Genomic DNA, 23,072 nt, shown 5'->3' with positions numbered 1-23,072 from the left:
AGAAGCAAATATTTTGAAGAAGTTAAAGAATTGGGTTGGAAAAAGAAAAGAACAAACACAATAATAGCAAAAATCGCATTGATGAATAAAAAAATCACCTCGATCTCAACCGAATAAAATCAACATTGGGGGCAGCTTGAGCTCTCATCTCATCCCATCCCATCCCATCCCATCCATGGCGGAAACAAAAACCAAGTAATTAACTACTCACTGACTCACTTAGAGGATACTGCTTACTTCATTCATCTGAATTTCTTTGTGATGCAGGTATGCCGTGGTTACAGGATCAAACAAAGGGATAGGATTCGAGATTTGCAGGCAGCTGGCGTCACAAGGCGTGACGGTAGTGGTGACAGCCAGAGACGAGAAGAGAGGCCTCGAAGCTGTTGAAAAACTCAAAGGGCTTGGCCTTTCTGATTTTGTCATCTTTCATCAGCTTGATGTAACCGACCAACCAAGCATCGCTTCTTTCGCTCAATTCATTCACTCCCGTTTCGGCAAGCTTGATATCTTGGTAACATGGATTCCAACCCATTATTTTCACTTTCTTGTTTGACAATTCAATGCGTTAAAGGTTGTTTTACGCTTTCTTAGATAAAATAGTACCAAAATATAATCTATGATTGAATTGTGAGATTATTTTGAGTACGTAGGGATTGACTATGACTAATTATCACATGATTATCTATCTAGGATTGAGTTGTGAGATTCATTCTCGTGAACCAAACACACTAGATATTTGATCGCGAGATATAATCTTGCAAACTGAATAGCCCCAATTGTTTGAATATTCATTATGTGAGAGCTATGTAGTAAGTAGAGGTCACCTTGGTTTGGCAGATTAACAATGCTGGGATCGGTGGAACCCTGCTCGACGATGATGCTTTCCGAGCCTCGTCTGCGGCTGGTGGTGGTGTAAGTCCGGTTTGAGTCAATGTGGATTTGGAACTTCTTGTTTAGGCTATGTTTGTTTTGTGTGTGACAACAGAGTGCTCAAATAAATTGGAAAGGGTTGTTGTGTGAGAACTACGAGTTAGCATTAGCATGTCTGCAAACAAACTATTACGGCGCTAAACTCACTATTGAAGCACTGCTTCCCTTACTCCATCTCTCTGCTTCACCAACAATTGTCAATGTCTCATCTGCATCAGGCAAGCTCAAGGTAACTTGGCATCTTTTAAAGGCACTCTTTTCCAATTATGGTCTTGTCCTGTGTTTATTGCTTGGGATTGGTCTTCCTTGATTCAGTACGTAGGCAACGAGTGGGCCAAAGGGGTGCTCAAGGACGTCGAGAATCTGACAGAAGATAAAATCGACGAGGTGGTGAATGAGTTTCTGGGAGACATGAAAGAGGGGTGTTTAGAAGCCAAAGAATGGCCTCAGCTACTTGCTGCTTACACAGTCTCGAAAGCAGCCATGAACGCCTACACGAGGCTTCTTGCCAAGAAGAAACCTGATATCCGGATTAACAGCGTGTGCCCGGGATATGTTAAAACTGACCTCAACTACAGCACGGGGTGCGGACAGTGGAACAAGGAGCAGAATGTCCAGTGATGGCTGCATTGCTGCCAGATGATGGCCCTTCCGGCTTATTCTTTGATGAGAAGGAAATCTCATCTTTTGAGGAATAAATTTTTGTTATAATCTGTCATTGCCATGTTTTGCACCTTTACACCAACCATTGTTGTCATGTAACCCTCGGCAATTGATGTCTTTATTTTATTAGAGCATCCCCATCCATGTGGGCCCAGACCCACTTTTATTAATTTTTTACTCCCTACTCTTCTCTAAAAGCATGACCCACAGCTACTTTCCAGGACATACTCAAAGGTTCCACCATTCCATTATTTAATTTAAATACTTCAATTACTAAAAACATTTCTACAATATAAAAATACATTAAAAATACTCAAACTACTATTACAAATTTAAAAAAAATAAAAATTACATAATTAAAATCCTACAAATTAAAAATTACATAATTAAAGGATAAAAAATACCCCGTGGAAGACTAGTTCTCGGCTATCCCCAATGTGTGTCGAAGACCTCGTACCATGCCGATGTGCTTCAAGTTGCTCGGGAGACATGTGAGACTCGGCCATATTAAGTTGAGCAAAGGGTCCACAACGAGTTGGTGGGCGGTTGAGGTGGCACAAAGGGAGCACGAGAGCGGCGGCGGCGATGTGGCTTCACTTTCCTTCCTTGCGGTCGGCGTTAGGAAGCTGTCGGGCGCGTTGGGCTACCAGTTAGCTCCGCGTTGGCTAGCCACCTCATCTCGCGGCGTCGGATAGGTCTATCGACCCGACCGTTTGTTGGAGGAGCTGGAGGAGGATGATACACCTCCCTTATACCGGGTGTGCACGCACCTCCTGTCAGCGTTGAGGTACTTGAATGGTTTGTAATATTGGGATTGGTAGGTTGCCGGGCGCCGATGATGTCGAGCTTGCTCTTGTTACCCGCCATGCTCTTCCGGAGGTAATACCCTGGAACTTTTGGATTTCTTCGTTGACTCGAAGATGGCATTGCGCACCATACTCTCATTCGCTCGATGGTTCCCTTCGGTCGGTTTTCATTGTACCGGCGAGAGACGGAACCAAAACCTATCCTCGCTTGGTTCGTGCCAATCTCCGAATCTTCGGAGATTGCCAAATAGGTTTTGAATAATTGATCCATCTCCCCGAAGTGTACGGGTGCGGACGTGAGTGTCACTGCCACGACCCTAAACACGAACACCACGAGTAGGAGTAGGAATAGGAGGAGTTTGAGTGTCGCGCTCCTCTTGATTTAGGTTCGGGTGCCCACCGTATCGCCCATCGGGGCATCTTGGTCGTCCACCGGGTAAGGCCGGTAGCCACCGGAATTTGAGAACCTTGGGTTTGAGGAGGGTCGAGAATTGCGTTTCCGGAATAGGGAATGATGTTGAATCGAACCATTAGTGGTCCAACCGCGAGTCGGAGGGGTGATCGTCGGAGCCGGACATTTTTTTCGTAAGAGAGAGATTGAGAATTGATGAGAGAATTTAGATGAGAATTAGTGTGGTGGGAAATTTTTTGTGTGGAAATGAGGGTATTAATAGATGAAATGTGAATTTTGGAGAAAAAATAAATTAAAAAAAAAAATTAAAAGTGGAGAGAAAACGGATACTCCCTCCGTCCACCAAAAGTTGTCCCATTTTTCCATTTCGTTAGTCCCCAAAATTTGTCCCATTTCACTTTTACATTTTTGGTAGTGGAACTCGTATTCCACTAACTCATTCCTACTCACATTTTATTATAAAACTAATATATAAAAGTAGGATCCACAATCCAACTTTTTCAACCACTTTCTATTATATTTCTTAAAATCGTGCACCGGTCAACGGGACAATTTTCGTGGACAGGAGTATAATTTATTGGGAAGTGAGAAAATTTTTTTTTAATTTAAAAACGAATTTTTAATTAAAATTCGAAATTTAAAAAAAAATGCCAACGGCATAGTGCTCGATGCATCGAGCAGCACCGTGCGCGTAAGAGCACAACGGCGAACAGCACAAAGCCGCGCCAGCGCATGGATGCCGCCCTTCAGGAAAGCAGCAATGCGGATGCGCAATATTAAATATGTAGACACTCCACACCTCCAGACCCAGGGGGAATGGAAATTTCATACTTGTATTTGAGTATAAAACTAAAAACTAAATATTCTACTCATTTAATAAAATTTTATTTCAGGAAAAATCGAAGCAATGGCACATGATTACACGAGTAGTGCTCGCCATATCTTTTTACTGTAATGTTCAGCTATGCATTAATGCATAGGCTCGCCTCATCCATCCCCTTCCTTTTGAGATATAAGCTGATTAAAGCAAAGCATATAATCTTTAAAACAATCAGAATCTCCTCAGCTTTTAACATCTTATCTCAAGAATAAAGTAAAAATAAAAGAATGGCACATGCAGTCACCCACTCTCTACTGTGCAATACCAATGTGATCGATATTTAGTTCGACAGAAATTAATTACTGTACTAATTAAGTTGACATAGTAAAAGAAAATGACCTTCCATATTCAGTATGGACAATTTTGTTGGATAAATATTTTATTAAGATTAAGTTGATGACGAAGAATTGAAACCGTCTGTTTGGAGCATTAAGGAATAAAAGTGTGAAACAAGAAACTGCCATAGGAAAATCATTGTTGTTGTCAACTTAATTTTGTGGGGTATACTTTGTCAAGGTCGAAATGTCATGACAAACCTTACAGTTATAAAGGTAGAACAATTGATTGAAACAAGAAGCTTGTTATTACTAGTCTGGTTTCAGACAGAATACAAAGGGAAAAAACAATGGCGGATGCAACACAAAGGTAGTTAAGATTTAGTTGAGTGAAATTAAATGAATTATATTTACAAATTTTATTATTGGTGCAGGTACGCTTTGGTTACAGGAGCAAACAAAGGAATCGGGTTGAAATCTGCAGGCAGCTAGCATCTAAAGGAGTAGTGGTGGTTTTAGCAGCAAGAGATGAAAAGAGAGGTATTGAAGCTCGAGAGAAGCTTAAGGAATTGGATAATGTGGTTTTTCATCAATTAGACATCGTTGATCCTGCTAGCGTTGCCGCTGCTTTGAGTTCATCAAGTCAAGATTCGGAAGGCTCGACATTTTGGTAAATCAGCTGTGATCATTCTTGATTTCAATATTTTTGTATTTGATGCTTGCATTTGTGTGAGCAGGTGAATAATGCAGAATTCGCGGGGCAGAGGTGGATGGAGATGTTTCAGTGCTTCAAGAGTATATTGAGGCAGATGGCGCTCATTCCTTGCTGGCGGACAGGTTTCTTTCTAATCGAAGATTCTCCTTCCTATTCGTATATCTGTTTCTTAACGCGTCTACTTGGCTGGCAGGCAGAGCCATTTCACGCGAAGGCAAGTGGAAAGCTTATCGAGACATTGAAGGGGCGGAAGAATGCATTGAGACAAACTACTATGGTGTAAAAGAGTAACAGAAGCCCTCATTCCTCTGCTGCAACTCTCCCATTCACCAAGAATTGTCAATGTCACCTCCACTCTAGGCTGTTTAGTGGTACTAATCTTCATTTTGTAAGAGAAGCACTTCATTAAATTGTGTGTGTATCTGATTGATCATGTACATTTATCTTCAGCTTCAGCCTAACGAATGGGCGAAAGGAGTGTTGAGCAGCAAAGAGAGGCTAACAGAAGAGAGAGTAGATGAAGTTATGCAGCAATTTCTCAACAACTTCAAAGATGGTAAATTGGAAGAGAAGCAGTGGCCTCCTCACCTTGCAGCCTACAAAGTGTCGAAAGCAGCTCTTAACGCGTATACTTGGCTTGCAGCTCAAAAATACCCCAATATCTGCATCAATGCTGTGTGTCCTGGTTTTGCTAGAACAGATATAACCTTCAACGCAGGCCCTCTAAGTGAAGTCAAGCTGCTGAAGCTCCGGTCAAGATGGCATTGCTTCCCCATGGAGGCCCCTCGGGTTCCTTCTTCCATCGGTCCCATGCCTTGTCTTTCTAAGAAACAATCCAACTAGCCTTTTCTCTTGTACTAACAATTAATAATTGTGTTTGTAGGAGTCTTCACTTCTTTGTTATCCTCATTTCATATCACTGGACGCTTATTAATTTTCACAAGATTCATATATAATTAATCTGATTGGATATTAAAAATTTAAAAGAATGGATGTGAATGGTGTAGCCGTATGTAGTGAAAACCATAGTTTATTAATTTTGTTAGAATGTTCTACTCTATCAAAATCTATCTGTTTATAATTTAGAAAAAACAGACTTTACATTAATATACTCCATAAGCGCGTTTACATCCCATTACACCATGTTTCCAACAAGGAAATTGTAGGTATGTGCATAATATAAATATTAAATGTGGTCGGCTGTCGCTTTCTTCCAATGATACAATCATAGAATAATAGAATGTATATAGAATGCAAAAATTGGCATACTGATTTGGAATGAGAATCCTAAGCTTGACTTTGCCGGGTTTGATGAGCACTATATATTGTAAAAACAAAGAGAGAATCTGGTGTCATCTCATCTCAAAGGGAAATTACGGTTAGTATCAATGGCGGAGGCAGGTGGGCGGTATGCATTAGTTACGGGAGGGAACAAAGGGATCGGGTTGGAGATATGTAGGCAGTTAGCGTCGAAAGGAATTGTGGTAATTTTAGGTGCAAGGGATGAGAAGAGAGGCCTTGAAGCAGTGGAAAGCCTCAAGGACTCTGGCCTTTCTGACTATGTGGTTTTCCATCAACTCAATGTTGTAGCGCTGCAAGCATCGCTGCTGCTGTCCAATTCCTCACAACAACATACGGGAAGCTTGACATTCTGGTGAACAATGCAGGCATCGGAGGAATAGGACTGGAGGGAGATGCTTCAATTATTCAACAAATTATACAAGCAGATGTTGCTTCACTCCTTGCTAATGCAAATGGAGAGGTAGTACTATATCTTTATTCTTTTTTCACTCTTTTTGTGCAAATGGAGAGGTAGTACTAAATAGTAGCAACTCATACCTCGTTTGCGCAGGCAGAGCCACTGCAGCTCAAGGCAGGGTCAACTCTGATCCAGACATACGAGGCCGCAGAAGAGTGCATACAAAGCAAACTTCTACGGTGCAAAGAGTAACAGAAGCCTTCATTCCTCTCCTTCGACTGTCTGATTCGCAACTATTGTCAATGTGTCCTCCTTATTAGGCCACCTAAAGGTATACTTATATTATATACACCAAAACTCATATTCTCAACTCTACTAACTCTGTTGGCGCCTTCAGCTCTTGCAGAATGAGCGCGCTAAAGCTGTCTTGAGCAACGAGGCATGCCTCACGGAAGAGAGCATAGAAGGGGTGGTGCGAGAATTCCTCAACGACTTCAAAGAGGGAGATTGGAGGAGAACAAGTGGCCTACTCATGTTACAGCTTATAAAGTCTCTAAAGCGGCTTTGATTGCATACACAAAAGTGTTGGCTAAAAAACACACAGATATCCGCGTCAACTGCCTCTGCCCTGGCTTTGCTAGAACAAATATTACTTGCAATCTTGGCCCACTCCAGCGCCGAGGAGGCTGCTCAGAACGTGGTCAGGGTGGCGCTGCTGCCACGTGGAGGCCTTCGGGCGCCTTTTTTACGAGGATGCTCTGTATTCTACTTGATGGATAGTGAGTGTGCGTGTGGAAGTCTTGCAATCACACTGTTCATGATTTGGTCTTGTTTTTTTCTTAAGGATTTTGTGTTTGTTTGTGAGCAGGTTTTGATGCTTTTGTTGTGATAGATTTGTAAAGAGTGAAAATGACTTTGTGTTTGTTTGTGTGATTTGATGATTTTGTTCATGAAAAACATTGTTCATTCATGTTTGTCTGAGCGTGTGAAAATGACTTGATTTCACATAGTAGAAGTTGCAACTTGCATGTCTTTCACTAAAAAAAAAGATTGCATATCAGCACATGTAACACCGTATTAATATTATAACTGTTTCATACTTTTATAAGTGTGGACGGACATTATTAATTCAAGGTCAATTGGATCATACTGTAAAACATTTCAAAATATTTTAAAATCAGAATTCCAAAATAATAAATCCCAGTTAAAACTATAATTAATGCCTAGTTAATCTCAATCTCTACAAATTTATACTGATAATTACAAAAGTACCCACTAATATCCTCCATGGCTTGGGGGACATTTAAGTTCGAAACTATTTTTAAAAGTGCCAAACGATTAAAAAAGTGAATACATTAAAGCTCATGGATTATCTAAGATGTTTTTAAAATTCAAAGACTGCAAAGATGCAAAATAACAAAATTTAGGGACTATTTTTATAATTCAATCTATTTTTTGTATTTACATAAGTATAATTAAAAATGGGTTTTTTTCTTGGTAATTACAGGGATATCCATCGGTGGGCTATTATTATTCTCGTAATTTGTAGCACCTTAATGGGTGAGAACATTACTAATTAATGTAGTGTATTAGACTATTAGTATGATAATAATAGTGTGGTAATGTCTGACTATCACACCTTAAGGGGTGGGAACATTAATAAGTAATGTAGTGTATTAGACTATTAGTATGATAATAATAGTGTGGTAGTGTCTGACTATCTAAGGACAAAATTTTCAGGTTCGAGTCTATAGAGGATGGTCATTAAATTAATAGTACTACTATTTATTCATTTAAAAAAAATACAAGCGAGTGAAAAAATTACCATCCAGTCGGCTTAAAATGGCACGTTTTCCTTTTTAGTTTGTTAACTAAGATGACACATTTCCTTTTTGGTAACTTTCTCTCCATTAATACTGTTTCAACCATTTTTCTTCTATTAAAATATCCTTCTTTCTTTATCTCTCTACTTTATCTTACACCACTTTCTCTCTCTAATTAAACACTTTAACCAATAACTCTAAAATCCAGTCGGCTAAGCAATGTGTCATCTTAAGCAGGGACGGAAGAAAGTCGATTAACAAAATTTTAGAAAATACTCACTCTATCCACGAAAAATTGTCCATATTTTTATTCGGACCGTCGCTCCACTAAACATTGTCCACGTTAAATTTTTCATTTGATAAGTAGACTCCGACTCAACTAACGATCATTCAGCTCCATTCAACCATCTAACATCATTACACTCACATTCCACTATAAACATGAAACATTTAAATTTTACATATGATTTTATGTAATGTTATTTTATAAGTTAATACGGTGACAATAAAGTACTACTCTTCCCTATGTTATTTTCTCTCACTTTACTTTCTCTCTACTTTAACTACTACTTCTCGTCCGAAAGTTTGCACGGTTTATCATTTCGGTCCGTCCTCAAAATTTAACACACTTCACTTTTTACTTATTTTTGGTAGTGAACCTCATATTTCACTAAGCTTATTCATACTCAGCTTTATTATAAAACTAATACTTTAAAAGTAAGATCCACATCCACAACTTTTTTATTCACTTTTCATTACATTTTTTAAAACTAATCGTCATAGTCAAAGTGTGTCAATATTTGGGGACCGGGTAGTATTGTATATCATTTTTAAAAAATAAGTCTTTGAAAATGAAACGTCTCTATCTATTATAGAGTACTAACACAAACTACTAAGAAGGACAAAGGGAGTACTAATAAAGAGATAAAAATATAGATAATGTTGTTTTTATTTTTAAAATTATTTTATTTTTAGTATGACTATCCAAAAGCATCCATGCTATTCTAATATTTTCCATTTAATTTTTTTCATTACTTAAAACTTGTATCAGTAAATTTGGACAACATTTTTACAAAGTATATGCTAATCCACTTCTCCACTCCACCCCTCACAATGGCAATAAAATAATCCACCTTTCACTTATCAAATTTGGTCATAATTGTAGTTCCCACAAAATGTTTGGCACTTATCAGAAATCAAGTTAATGGAGACATTCACAGTAGTAGTAATAGTAATAGTTTGACTGTATGTATGAGTAAAGGGTTGCATCGTGTAATTTGGGAAAAATCTTGAAATCATATCAATGGAGCGCGAAGCAGGTGATCGATTCTTCGTCGCGGTGCACGTTGGCGCGGGTTTCCACGCGCCGTCGAACGAAAGGCCCTCCGCTCCGCCATGAAACGCGCCTGTCTGGCTGCCGCTTCGCTTCTCCGGAAGGTCTTTCTTCTTCTCTCTTTTCTTCTTTTCCGTGATTGAGTAGCCTATATTCTTCACTTGCTTTTCCAAATTCAATCAAAAGAATCGCGATTATTACAGAATTAAATTGGCTATTTCCTCAACCGAGAATCGAAAAGATTGGATTTTGTGAGTGATACTTTGGGAAGATTAGAATTTTGAGTTGGATGGCGTTGAGTTTGGTGGTTGAAGATAGTCAAAACTTTCTCAATTTGAAGTTAGTTCTATATTTTTCCAGTTCAGTATCTGAATTATTCTTGTTTAATGTAGGGTTCTGGTGTATGTATTGATGCTGTTGGAGCTGCAATTCAAGTTTTGGAGGTATTTTGCTATATCTTCTTGCTGTAAATGCTATGACACTTCTGTCACGCTTTTGGGGAATCGAATGGGAGGTCGGTTAAGGGGAAAATTAGACCTTTAGAACAAGTCTTGGATGGGCAAATTGAAATGTGATGAATGTAATAGCATGTAACCATATTCTATTAGCAGCATTAGGCGCCTCCATGTTAAATCATGTTAAATTTCCTCTCTGAATGTGATGTGAGCCCCTTGATTTTGGATTTACATGGAACTATGTTTTCATATGTAGGATGATCCTTGCACGAATGCTGGGAGGGGATCAAACTTGACTGAGGACGGTCGCGTAGAATGTGATGCCAGTGTAATGGATGGTGACTCTGGAGCTTTTGGTGCTGTTGGAGCGACGCAGGTAGTTTGCAAATTATTGAACCTTTTCTCCTACAAAACTGGTGGGGTTTAATTACGGACTAATTTCATTCTTCTTAAGTTAATGGTCAACAGGTGTTAGAAATCCCATCCAGATTGCTGTGTTGCTAACCAAAGAACAGATTTCAGGTTCATCACTTCTGGGTCGAATTAGTCCTATGACGTTATCCTCCTCCTTTTTGTGCTTCAACAATATTGTTATCTTAGAAGTTATACAGTATGTGTTCAAATGCATCCTTATCTTTGTGAGAACTGGTTGGCCTCTGTAGTGTATTGTGTTTCCATGCCCTGCCACTCGATCATGCTTCGTGGTTGGGGGTCTATTGGAAAATCATCTGTTAATTAGAAAGATTATCTGCTCAGGTTCTTGGTCGGTGAAGGGGCCCATATGTGGTTGAAGTCCAAGGGTATGGTTTCTGATAGAGGTTTAGTGGAGGCTGATGAGGTAGCTTTTACTTCTTTCTTCTCTGTCTAAACTCTAAATATGGTGGCATCTAATACTTCTGCCTGCCACCTCTGCTTCTGAAACCTACTGTTCTATTATCAAGACATGTGAGCTGTATTTGCATTTTTCATTTTCCGTAGCTTATGCATTTCATGGTGCAGTGGTTGGTGACTGAAAGGGCTCGAACTCAATGGAAAAGATATAGGGAAATGCTTGATGATGCCAAAGCTAGAGGTATCTTTCATAGTTCTTGATAGTTGATACCTTGCTGTATCAAATGTTTTTTTTCAATTTACTTCTATATACTTCAAGGAGTATATATATTTCTTTCATTTACAAGAGTTCTCTACCAATATGACAGCCTTTATGCAACCCTACAACATGATTTTTCCTTAAAAAGATGATTGGGTCCAGAATATTCTCCCATTGCTAATTAACAGTAACATATTTGTGTTTTGGGAAGGTAACTTTGTTGTAAATTTTGGAACTATTCACTTTAGGTACTGATTTGCAATATTGATTTTTCATATATAGAGGCCCAATCACATGATCTTTCAGAGGTAAAGGGAAGTGGGACTCAGTCTCATTCATTAAGTACACTAGAAGAGGATGCTATATCAGACACGGTTGGAGTAATTTGTGTCGATTCTGAGGGACATATTGCTTCCGGAGCCTCAAGTGGTGGCATTGCCCTTAAGGTGAATTCTTGATGTCTAAAATCTGTATGTTGCTAAATAAATTTTCTGTTTCGTTACGCTTGGATCCAAAAATAATTTCTGTTGCTAAATATGTGCTTTCCGATTAATTTCATGATGTGGCATTGCTTTTGTGTGCCAGTTTAATTATACTCTTATCCAGTGAGAAACATGAAATGAGTGAAGATGGCATTAAAATTCTCCTTATTCTGTAAGATTTTTTTTTTTTATCATACTACTATATAACTCAATTGAGCTTACCATAATCATGTTTTCCGGTGAGTTGACTCCTATTCAGGCTGAGATGATGATGATGATGATGATAATAATAATAATAATAATAATAATAATAATAATAATAATAATTAAACGCGTTTGCATCTTGGAACTACTTCACAGGTCAGAGGCCGTGTTGGACTAGCAGCAATGTATGGTGCTGGTTGTTGGGCATCCTCAAAAGGCCCTTCTGGGGCTCCTTTTATTGTCGGTTGTTGTGTTAGTGGTGCCGGAGAGTACCTAATGAAAGGATTGGCTGCTCGTGAATCCTGCATATCTTCATCATTGTACGTCCTTCCATGGGTTATTTCACCTAAACTTTGAACCGTATGTGGAGAATTGAAGCTTCCGGTGTAGCTCAAAGTGATCACATGAACAATATCCTATTGCAGGTCTCAGGCTGGTCCAGTTAATGCCTGCTCGAAAGTATTGAGATCTGTTCTTGAAAGTGGCAAATGCACGAGTGAGAAAAGTGCTGGAGTTTTACTTGTCCAAGCCGATACTTCTCCTCTGGTGAGATAAAATACTTGAACATATCAAGAAATTATGTAGACACTTGGGTTGATTGTTGGGTCGTTGCATCAGGGCCATGGTGCTCGCGCAGAGCTTAAAGCCGTCGAGATAGCAGCTGCGTTCACTGCTTCGTCTTTCGGAGTAGGTTATTTTGGGAGCTCGATGGAGCGGCCCAAGGTATCGAACACATATTTTCCCTCTCAAGTAGATATTGTATTCTGTGTTGGTGATATAATATTTATGGATGATGATGGTGATGATGATGTGCTTCTTACCAGGTATCCATTCTAAGAAGTTCAAGACTGCAAAATCAAAATGGGGTTGATCAGTTTGTGGCAAGAGTACATCTTGATTCTGATAAAATACAGTGGTTCCCAGCTTTGGATGATTAATGTTTTTCTCGACTTTGGACTCGGGGTCGGGGGTGCATTCCCTTTTAGTTTATTTATTTTTATTAATAAATTAATTTATGTTAATTTAGAATTATACAGTAAGGATCAACAAATTGTAATTGAAGCCATTCCTCTCCGTTTTTATTTGGGATAACTGCTTCAAAAGTCATTAACTTTAATCAAATTTTGGTTTTGTCCCATCAACTTTGAAAGGTTAGTGTAATGTCATGAGCTTTATCGGAGCGTTGCCATTTTTCCATCTGACCCGACCCGGGTTTTCGGTTGAAATTGTGTGAGCGTGGCAAGCCTGAAATCTGATGTGGAGAATGCGGAAATTCATGAAACGATGTCGTTTTCCATAGACAAAGCGATGTCGTCGGTAGAACTCACTGACGGTGAGTTGCTCTCTCTTCTGGAAGCTCCTTCTCCGGCGACGGCGCGGAAGGAAGAGGAGGCGGCGGCGGCGGCGTAAGAACAAGAAGATCAATCCCTCCCCAACGCCTCCCCCCCCCCCCCCCCGCCAAGGATTCCCAGCTCACCAAATCATCAAAGACCAGCGTTTTTCACCACCAATTCGCTTCTAATTTCGCCAATTTATTGCCTGCGATTTGACAGCAGCCATGCTTTAACCTCGATCCCTCTCGATTAAGGTTTGCTTTACCGCTCAAGCAAGGGGAGAATTTAGAGTTTCAGGATCAACGCAGCAATCTGGCGACCTCGATTGAATCGCTGAGCTCCAATGCAGCAATCTAGTTTCAGACACTGAAAACGGATGGAGGCCTTTCCAACACGGAGTGGTTTCTCAATAACTTCTATGCGCCTCCGACGGCGCCGGAAGTGGAGCGAGTCGGATTCAAGCGTGGGCTGAATTGAGTCACTACACTTTGCTGTGGGAGAAGGAAGGGTGGAGTAGAAGGCCATGTGGATCATGTGGGGGAGATGGGGAAGGGCCAATTGTACAACTTCCCATTGCTTCCGGCGGTGGTGGAGATTTGGGGGTTTTGGGTTTATACAGAGAGAGAGTAGGTCAGCTCAGTCAACTAATTCCGGTGATGGTGGAGTCGCTGCATTCCGGTGATGGTGGTCGCTGATCGGAGTCCTCGGCGGCGGCGGTGGGCGGTGAGGAAGAGGAGTGGTGGAGGCACGGTAGTGGCAGTGATGGGAGTGAGTGGTGGAGGATGATAAGACACGCCAGCTTAAAATTTGTCATCCACGTCATCCACTCAACATACACTTAGCAGCCACGTCAGTTTAAAAAAGACAGGTCAGGTTTGCTTCATAGCGAAAAACCCGTTATGGGAAAACGGCAACCAAATATAAAGTTAGACATTAAACTAACCTTTCAAAGTTGATGGGAAAAATCGAAATTTGATGAAAGTTAATGTTTTGAACGTTATCCCTTTTTATTTTTAATTTTATGAAATAAATCAGATGTCTCTTTTAGATAAATTTGATCAAATTATTAAATTCTTATTGAAAAATAATGAAGTCTAACTAGCAAATTCACAAGTTAAAACCGAGAACTAATGAATCAGAACTAGAATAAAGAAAATAATACTATAGTCAAAATTCTATATTTAGGATTTTTAATTGAATTATAAGAGATAATTATTATATGGGATGTAATCAATTTCTAACTAATTACTAATCTCAAATTGAGACCAATTTTCAACCATTAGATTAGAAAATTTTGTGGTTAATATAATGCCAGCGTAATATATTTTAAATTTAAATAATTATTAATTAAATTAAAAGAGTATTAATGTCAAATCTTATATGTAGTAATTATACTAACTACTTTCTCTCTTCTCAAAATCATCTCAAATCTTTAAATTTACGTAACTCTTTCAATTTAAATTATTTTTTCGAAAAAATATATCAAATTAAAGATAATTTAATAAGAATTCCAACGAGATCTCAATTGCATATGTTCGACGATGTTGGGTGATGAAATTTAATAAATTATATTTCAATTTTCGTACTGTTGATAGCAAGTATTTTCAAAAATCGACAAAAAATCTCGATATATTGTAGGCAAAATCTCAATATTATGCATGTCCAATCTCAATAAAAATGTGTTGATATTTTCTTTCCTGTGTTGATATTTGTAATACACAATGTTGATATAAAAAACACTCACTGAAAATTGTCTATGATAACATAATGACGATATTACCCTTTTGTTGATATTTTGTCTACTATTTATTGAGATTTTGTAAGCTTTAATCTCATCCACTCATTTTAAAATCTAGGGTAGAGATTTAGTCTTGATTTTGGATTAGGGTGCTAAAAGCATTAGAATAGGACCCATTATTATATTATGAAATGTGAATCATAAATTAACTAGGAGTACTAATTAAACCCTTGATTATTCTGGAGCAACTGTTTTTTTACATCAACAAGAAACGTAAGTTAGCAACTAATCCAGAATCAGAATATGTTACTCAGCATCATTTATACTCGACAATTATAGAGGGGGGGGTATTAAAAGGAGGCAAGCTTCCAAGCCAGCAAGTGAATACAGGGAAACCATTTTATCCTTCTCAAATTTCAACCCAAAATTTTGCTACTTATTCGCCAAAACTACGCACTGATTCGCCAAAACTACGCACTGACTCAGAATATCATTCCAAATTGTAGGCTCGCTTAGCTGCGGTGAGAGTGTTGGAGAGAAGCATTGCTATGGTCATGGGTCCAACTCCTCCAGGAACCGGAGTGATGGCTGAAGCAATCTTGCTAGCCTCCTCATAGCATACGTCTCCAACAAGCCGATATCCACGGCTGCAGCTCATGTCCTGTTGTGCAAAAAACACTAGTTTAGCAAAAACGTATAACTAGGTGGCAACAAGGAAGGCATACCTCAACCGGATTGATTCCAACATCGATGACAACAGCACCAGGCTTGATCCAGCTACCTCTGACCATGTTTGGCTGCCCACAGCGGTGATTACAATGTCTGCTTCTCTAGTGATCTCCTCGGGATTCTTTGTCCTTGAGTGGACGACCGTGACAGTTGCATCCTCTCTCTGCCAAGCAAGAGACATTAGATTTGATGGAATTGGAAATGTTTGTTTAGTTGATCCTGAGTAAATGACTATGAGAGTATAATATTACTTGCAAGAGAAGGGCAGCTGGCATTCCAACAATATTACTCCTGCCGATTACAACAGCTCTCTTTCCCTTGATTGGTACACCATATCTATGCAATAACTCTATGCATCCTTTGGGCGTACACGGAACAAACAATGGTTCTCTATCTCTCATAGCCAGGTGGCCGATATTCAGGGGGCTGAATCCATCAACATCTTTCTCGATACAGACAGCATTCAAGATATTTTGCTCATTCATATGCTGGCAGAAAAAAAAAACATAAGAGATCATTAGTATATTGCAATATCTACATGAAACATAATATTCAGATTTGGAGGCTTACGGAAGGTAGAGGCAACTGAACAAGGATACCATTAACTGCAGGATCATCATTGAAGCATGAAATATGCTTAAGCACTTCTTGTTCCGAGGAGTCTTCAGCTAAGTTAACTTCATATGACTTAATCCCAACTGATTCACAGGCTTTTTCTTGTTGCGTACATAAGTTGCAGAATCCTTTCTCTCTCCAACAAGAATAACAGCCAGTCCAGGAACAACCCCACTAGATTCCTTCATTTTTGATATTTCAGCAGCTATTTCCTCTCTGATCTCTTTGGCAGTTGCTTTTCCATCAATCACCTTAGCAGACGACTCAGTGACCAATGCAGCTGTATAACATCACATGTGAAATAAGAATGTATTCAGAAGAACAACTGCCATAAGGCCATAAGTGAAGATCAGTCACCAGTCACTGCCACAACAGCCCCAAATATAAACGGACATACACAGTTTGAATCCAACTTACACATTGGGGCTAAAAACTTCCAAGTTACTTGTTCCTAAACCCTGATTCAGGTAGTAAATCAAACAATAACCTCTAACACGTTGCTGTCAGTGATGTTAGACTACAATGAAAAAAGGTCTAAATAGATTCAGATATCAGTAAGCCTCTTAAGAATTCAAGAAAAACGAAGATTGGTACTGAGCTCAGCTCATTTTCCAATGGCATGCCAAGCTCAATCTCACCACTCATACAAGCAAAGATCAATCATCCTAGAGTTATTACAAAAGACATTGCTTCACTTGTTTGAGTTTAATCGCATAAAAACTAAATTCACTATCATGGCTACTTATTCTCGATGTATATATACAAAATTATAGATATACTAGTAAAATCAAAAAAACAAAAGCCAACTAGAGGTCTGAACACAAACTATGGCTCAACCATTGAGTCTCCGAGAAGAAATCAAATTCCGAAGCTTGTGTTCCATTCACCAGCACCCTCTGCCCAATAGAAATCATCATATCTCAAACTATCACCCGACCCACACACACATACACAAACACAAAGCAAGAAAAATTCCATAACTGCTCATAAATTGGTCACACGACAACTTCTCAATACGCATGCATAAAGCTCATCAGTATGCTGTATGCACACTACAATCCAGATACAAAGGCACTCAAATACAACCAATTCAGAAAACAAACCAATACGTGAAAGCATGCCCTCACCATTGATGACGGTCGAATTGTTGCAGGAGGCGTAAGTGTTAATAGCTCTACTCGTTCTCAGGAAGGCGGGAGAGCTCCGCAAGGCGCGCACCTGGACGGTGGTCGTTACGAAAACTCGGCGTGAGCAGCTATCTGAGGCGGCGGTGGTTCCGAATAGAGCGGCGGCGGAGGAGGTGGCGGCGGAGGATGCCATCTTCGGAAGGAGGAATTGGAGCCGGAATCTCAGCCCTATCCTTGCTCTTTATTTGAAATATGAAGGAATGAATGTGAATTAGGGTTCTAGAAGTGAATATAAAGCGGAAAAGGCAAAAGTAGGGTATTCTGCTTGAATTTTTTCTGATATTTTTACCACTTGCAATCAGGTGGAAACGAAGAAGATTTTGCAGACGACGACGCCGTTTCACGTTGAACTTCCCTTCTGCGGATGAGTATTACTCCCTCCGTCCCAGTTACACATTTTGCCTAAAAGTCCGTAGTTTAAGAGTCACATTTAGAATATTCCATATTTGATATTTGGACATAAAATTTACCATTATTCACCAAAATTACATCCAAATGCCATTATCTTCACAAAAATAAACCAAAAAAAATATAAAAACCAAAAGTCAAACTATCTCAATTTCTACCAACTCACTTCATTTATTACACACTCACGATCTCACTTCATTTATTAAACACTCCACTATCTCACTTCATTTATTACCACTCCACAAATTTTAAAACTCGTGTCATAACTAATTTAACTCCTAAACAGGGACGAGGAGTACTTATTTACTCCTCCGTCCACTATTTAAAGATCCCTTCAGGGTGTTTTAAAGAATTGTTTGACTTTGTAAAAATAAATAAGAGCATTGGCACAATTAGGGATGGCAATCGGTCGGCTAGACCACATCGTTCATAAACCGGCGGTTTCGGTTTGGAAAATATGGAATCGGAATCGGAACCGAACCGTGAGGCTATTTCACGGTTTCGGTTTCGGTTCAAAAACCGGCGGTTTCGGTTTCGGTTCCAAACCGCGATTTTGACGGTTCGTAGCGGTTTAGGTTCGGTTTCGTGGTTTCGCGGTTTTTTTCCTTTATTTTTTGTCATGTAGTTTGAAATTATAAAACAAATTGAAACAAGGAAATGAATAGTTTAAATTGAAACAAATGAGAAATATGAGGCAAATAGAGAGAATTGAGAGATTGAAGAGAGAAATTCTTGAACAAGAATGAGATGAATGTAAGTAAGAATAGAGGGGAATATTTATAGATAAAAATGGAGGGACATGAGATCCAATTTGGATTTAAAATCAACATTTAAATAATAAATAAATAAAATTAAAAAAAATATTGTTTTGTGCCATCATTTTTGAAGAGTGCAACCATCACACACCACCAACTAATGAATCAATCAATTTTGAAGAATGCATATTCATATTTTGAAGACTACATAATCATACGTAAAAATGGTGAGATTGCATTAACTAAATTAATTGAATTTAATTGATCTTGATTAACTAAAACTAAATCATGTATGATCAACATTGCCAATGAACCAATCAATTTTGAAGAATGTATATTCATATTCGAATACTACATAATCATACTTAAAAAAGCATGAGATTGCATATATAATGCTTTTATAAACGAAACAAGTTGCAACATTAATGCTACTTTTGATAATTACAAATTTTGATCTCATTTTGGTTTCGTGACATTTTGTGCATTATTGCAACAAAGCACCCCTTTCAATTTTTAGCAAAATAGATGTGGAATAACTATCAAAATGTATTAAACGTGATTAGTTATTTTGAATCATTTCGGTCATTTGAATCCATTCCAATGAATAGTTATTCCTATATGTAATTAAATTATAATTGTGAGAGAAAAGCAACATGATATACGAAAAAAACTATAAATATTCACACAAGTCTAATGTTCACATTTAAAAGTTCAAATATAAATCATGTTCCCTTCTTAATTTTGGTAGAAATCAAATCAATATCAAATCAATATTAATTCATGTTGGAACCGTGAAACCGCCGGTTAACCGACGGTCCGGAACCGGCGGTTCGGTCGCGGTTTCGGTTTAAAAATTTGGAACTGAACCGAACCACGGATCTAAATTTCACGGTTTCGGTTCGAATATTTTTCACGGTTTCGGTTGGAACCATAACCGGCGGTTACGATTTCGGTTTTAACCGCCGGTTCGATAAACCTTGGGCAGCCTCTAAGGTCGACCCATCGGGTTTCGGGCCAACAACCCTACTCAGGGTTTCGGGTCAATCGATGGTGCTAATCATAAAGGTGGCAAATCGTGTGTATTGGTCGTTATCGTGTCAACACGATAACGACACGACCAATAAGGATAAACACGAACACGGCCCGTAGGAAAATCTCTAACACGAACACGAACACGATAACGACACGAACCTTCTTGGATCAACAAGACACGATAACGGCATTATAATTACACGACCGATAACACGGTAAGAATATAATAACAACAAGATAACATAAAATAAACCCTAATAAACCGGATAAGGACATGAACCCAATAAACCTTGACCCAAAATTTCGTGGGATTCGTGTCGTGTTATCGTATCGTACCAAAAATTGTCACCCTAGCTAATCGGGTTGTGATTTCTTTCGGGTTATAAAAGTTCAACCTAACCCTAAAAGCTCGGGTTTCGGGCTAGCCAACGGTTAATCGGAGTTGCTACCGATAAGATTAACATGCAATCACTAATAAATAATGATGGAAATTAGTTTATTTATAAAATGTAAAATATTTAAATATGATAAATTTGAGATATATGCTTAAACACAATCATATAAATATGATCAAATACCAATATTTGAGATATATCGTGAAATTTTAATGTATGTTTTAGAAATATAAATATTTTTTTAGTATAATTTGAAGTTTATAATTTATATATTAATTTTATATTAATAAAATTTCAATATATAATTTGTATATTTAATATAAAATTGAAAGTTATTTTTTTAATTATCTATATTATAAAATTAATCAATGAAGTTTCGAATTAGGAGTAAGAAAATTGAATAATAGAAATTTTACCAGGTTTTGGGTCGACCCTAACGAGTTACGGGCCATCGGGTTTTAATTTTATCGGACTAGAAATTTCCAGCCTAACTCTATAATTTGCAGCTCTTCGAGCACATCTCAGGGCTGGCTACACGACATCCCTAGCCACAATAGTGTGTTGGGACTACCGCAGGAAGACACGGAAACCAAACAGGTCCTTGACCGGATCAATTTAGGTGATTATGCATTCGACTCCAATTTCATGCAATTTACATAGATCTATAGATATAACATCAAATAAACACATAATCATGCATATTTGATATAGATTCGATTGTTACCTCATAATCCATCGTTGGATTGACGTTACGCACACCCGGAGATCCTGGTTTATCGACCACGAATCTTCCGTACTATTCCCTGTCCTTGATTCTCCATCTGTGTGGGCGGATCTTAGAAAACCAATTAAATAACTTTGAATGGATCTAGGGAAACCCAATACAAACACCAAATTGTCTAGATCTAATCCTATGAATTAGGATGGATCAAGAACAATAATCAAAACCCTAATTCTCTCTCGTGCTAGGCACGAAAATCGAGACCAAGAGAGAGAAGGAAGGAGGCGCCGATTTCAAGGCCAGGGTTAGGGTTTTTGTGTTGTCTTGATTGTGTGTTAGGGTTTCCTTTCATTCATTATTTATAGTGGACCTTATTGGCTAGTAAGGGATCCATGGAATGACTTAAGTGTTGGCTCACCCATTAGATAAATTACTAATTAAATCAAATGACCCATGATTTAATATATTATCAATGGAATATTATTTTATTCCACTAAAGAATAATATTGCACTCCCACTTAAATCACCAAATTACAAATAACTTGGGTCCATTTTATTTTATAATATTTCCGCGTTTAAGATTATCTTGATCCATCAATTTAATTCTTTTGCCTATGTGACTAGAATTAAATTAATTCTCCAAAGAGTTTTTCTAGTTTGAAACTTTATTTATTATTCGTGGAATAAATTCCAACGCGCAGATTTCGAATAATAAATTCCTTTTTCAAACACCTCTTGGGATCACCCCTTAGGGATTTAATCATACCACACCGGGTACGCGAATTCTATGAAATAATATTCCAATACCTTCATGTAATTCAATTACTACCACCCAAGATATTATGAACTTGAGTTACGTACAAACTCTCACATATTGATAAGTCAAAGTGGCGTTTGATTGAATAAATATATCATAGACTAGAAAATCTAAACTTTCAAATATATTCTTTCAGTAGATAGCAATAAAGAATACATTTCCGATTAGATCCTTTCAGTTTTACCACACCGGTGTTACTAATCTCTTCTTAGGTAAGAGAGAATTATCACAAACACCGCAACCGTACTAATAGGTAGCCAAAGCCTATCTAGGTTGTGAATACGTTTTTCTTCTTACTAGATCGCCAAGTCCCCTATCGGAAAACTCATGAGGAGATTCATCGAATTTACCTTCTTGACCTTCTTAGTAAAAGCCTTAGACTTGTTTATCATATTTCAATAATAAACCATTATATTATATTATTTATTCTCATAATTAGGTAAACAAGTGGACGTGGGTTCTCGTATACATGCACAAGCCGACTGTACAAAGGCATGTACGCTCAAGCATCTTTTAGTATACAAACCCCAACATAGTGGACTAGCCGGGCGCTACCGCTGGCGAGCTCCAGCGGCTAGGAGCTCGGCTAGTCCACTACGCGATAGGCAAACCGAATGGCGAAAATCAAAGCCCGAGAGGTCGGGCGTGGACTAACCGGCTAGCCGATCGCTCGCCGCTTATTGCGCGGCGAGCTATCACCTTGCCGAAATTTTTTTATTTATACTCTATATTTACAACTCATTGCACTTCTTTTTTTTTATATTTGATAAACACAAAGAGTTAAAATGAATTAATCGTATTTATCAATTTATTTGTCGAGTTAGGGCATTGACTAGGCTATTGCTTGACTAGAGACATGCTAAGTGAGAAGGGCATGATGATGTGGCACGAGGAGTTTTTGGCTAGGATATTGCTAGGCTATTGCTTGCTAGTTCGAGCTATTGCGGATATGCTCTAAGGGAGAAAGTTTGTGGAATGTGGGACTCATTTAAAGTATTAATTTTATATTGAATTGTGAGTGTGAAAAGTTGGTGAAATGTGAGGTCCGCATACTAAAATTGAAAGTAAATGGTTCTATAAATCGTGGGCAATCCAAAATGGCAAAATGATTTTTTAAATGGTGAACCGAGCAGCCTCGAATTTTTTTACCTAAACAAGCTTATTACATTTCACGAGATTATACCAAAGTCCATTTTTTAATCGAATCTAAATTCCATTTAAGAGATTACTCAATAAAAGTACATTAATCAACTGTCAGTAGCACAATTGACAATGCAGAATTATGGTGACCTAATTAAGCGGATTAATCGAATTTCGCCAAAGGCGGATTCGATAGGGTTCATACACCTTTGGTCCAACAAAAAAAAAGTAAAAGTACATTAAACTATATAATCCCCGGTCGTTTTCTTTACCCCCAATTTGAACCTCCAACTTATTGTTTAGAGAGGGAATCGTCTTCTAATTGAATTGCGCTTTATCGTTTTTGATGTTTAACATTGTCTATTACTCCCTCATTCCCACAATAATTGTCACTCTTTTCTACTCCTTCGGTCCCACGTTATTTGAGGCGT

General features: G+C 38.3%; 1 protein-coding gene and 4 pseudogenes across 1 annotated transcript; 4 read left to right on the top strand and 1 right to left on the bottom strand.

The window, feature by feature from the left end:
* Positions 1 to 175: 175 nt before the first annotated feature.
* LOC125198238 ((+)-neomenthol dehydrogenase-like) lies at positions 176 to 1,554 on the top strand. The gene is made up of 5 exons (XM_048096627.1): positions 176 to 195; positions 268 to 514; positions 841 to 915; positions 989 to 1,162; positions 1,249 to 1,554. The coding sequence occupies exons 1-5, from the start codon at positions 176 to 178 to the stop codon at positions 1,552 to 1,554; spliced, it is 822 nt and encodes a 273-aa protein (XP_047952584.1).
* Positions 1,555 to 4,212: 2,658 nt separating this feature from the next.
* Positions 4,213 to 5,511, top strand: LOC125198242 (annotated as a pseudogene).
* Positions 5,512 to 6,057: 546 nt separating this feature from the next.
* On the top strand, positions 6,058 to 7,283 carry LOC125198243 (annotated as a pseudogene).
* A 2,135-nt stretch (positions 7,284 to 9,418) lies between these two features.
* Positions 9,419 to 12,912, top strand: LOC125198240 (annotated as a pseudogene).
* Positions 12,913 to 15,205: 2,293 nt separating this feature from the next.
* On the bottom strand, positions 15,206 to 17,654 carry LOC125198236 (annotated as a pseudogene).
* Positions 17,655 to 23,072: the final 5,418 nt, after the last annotated feature.

Source organism: Salvia hispanica, unplaced genomic scaffold (genome assembly GCF_023119035.1).
Source record: "Salvia hispanica cultivar TCC Black 2014 unplaced genomic scaffold, UniMelb_Shisp_WGS_1.0 HiC_scaffold_131, whole genome shotgun sequence".
Classification (NCBI taxonomy): domain Eukaryota; kingdom Viridiplantae; phylum Streptophyta; class Magnoliopsida; order Lamiales; family Lamiaceae; genus Salvia; species Salvia hispanica.
The sequence above is the reverse complement of the archived record's forward strand: the minus strand, read 5'-3'. Positions and strand labels throughout refer to the sequence as shown.

What these genes read in the sequence shown, in the direction of transcription:
- LOC125198238 (XM_048096627.1), top strand. Translation starts at nt 176, where the DNA reads ATGGCGGAAACAAAAACCAA. An exon ending in ATGGCGGAAACAAAAACCAA is followed by an intron (nt 196 to 267) that starts GTAATTAACTAC and finishes TTTGTGATGCAG; the next exon opens with GTATGCCGTGGTTACAGGAT. An exon ending in CTGCATCAGGCAAGCTCAAG is followed by an intron (nt 1,163 to 1,248) that starts GTAACTTGGCAT and finishes TCCTTGATTCAG; the next exon opens with TACGTAGGCAACGAGTGGGC.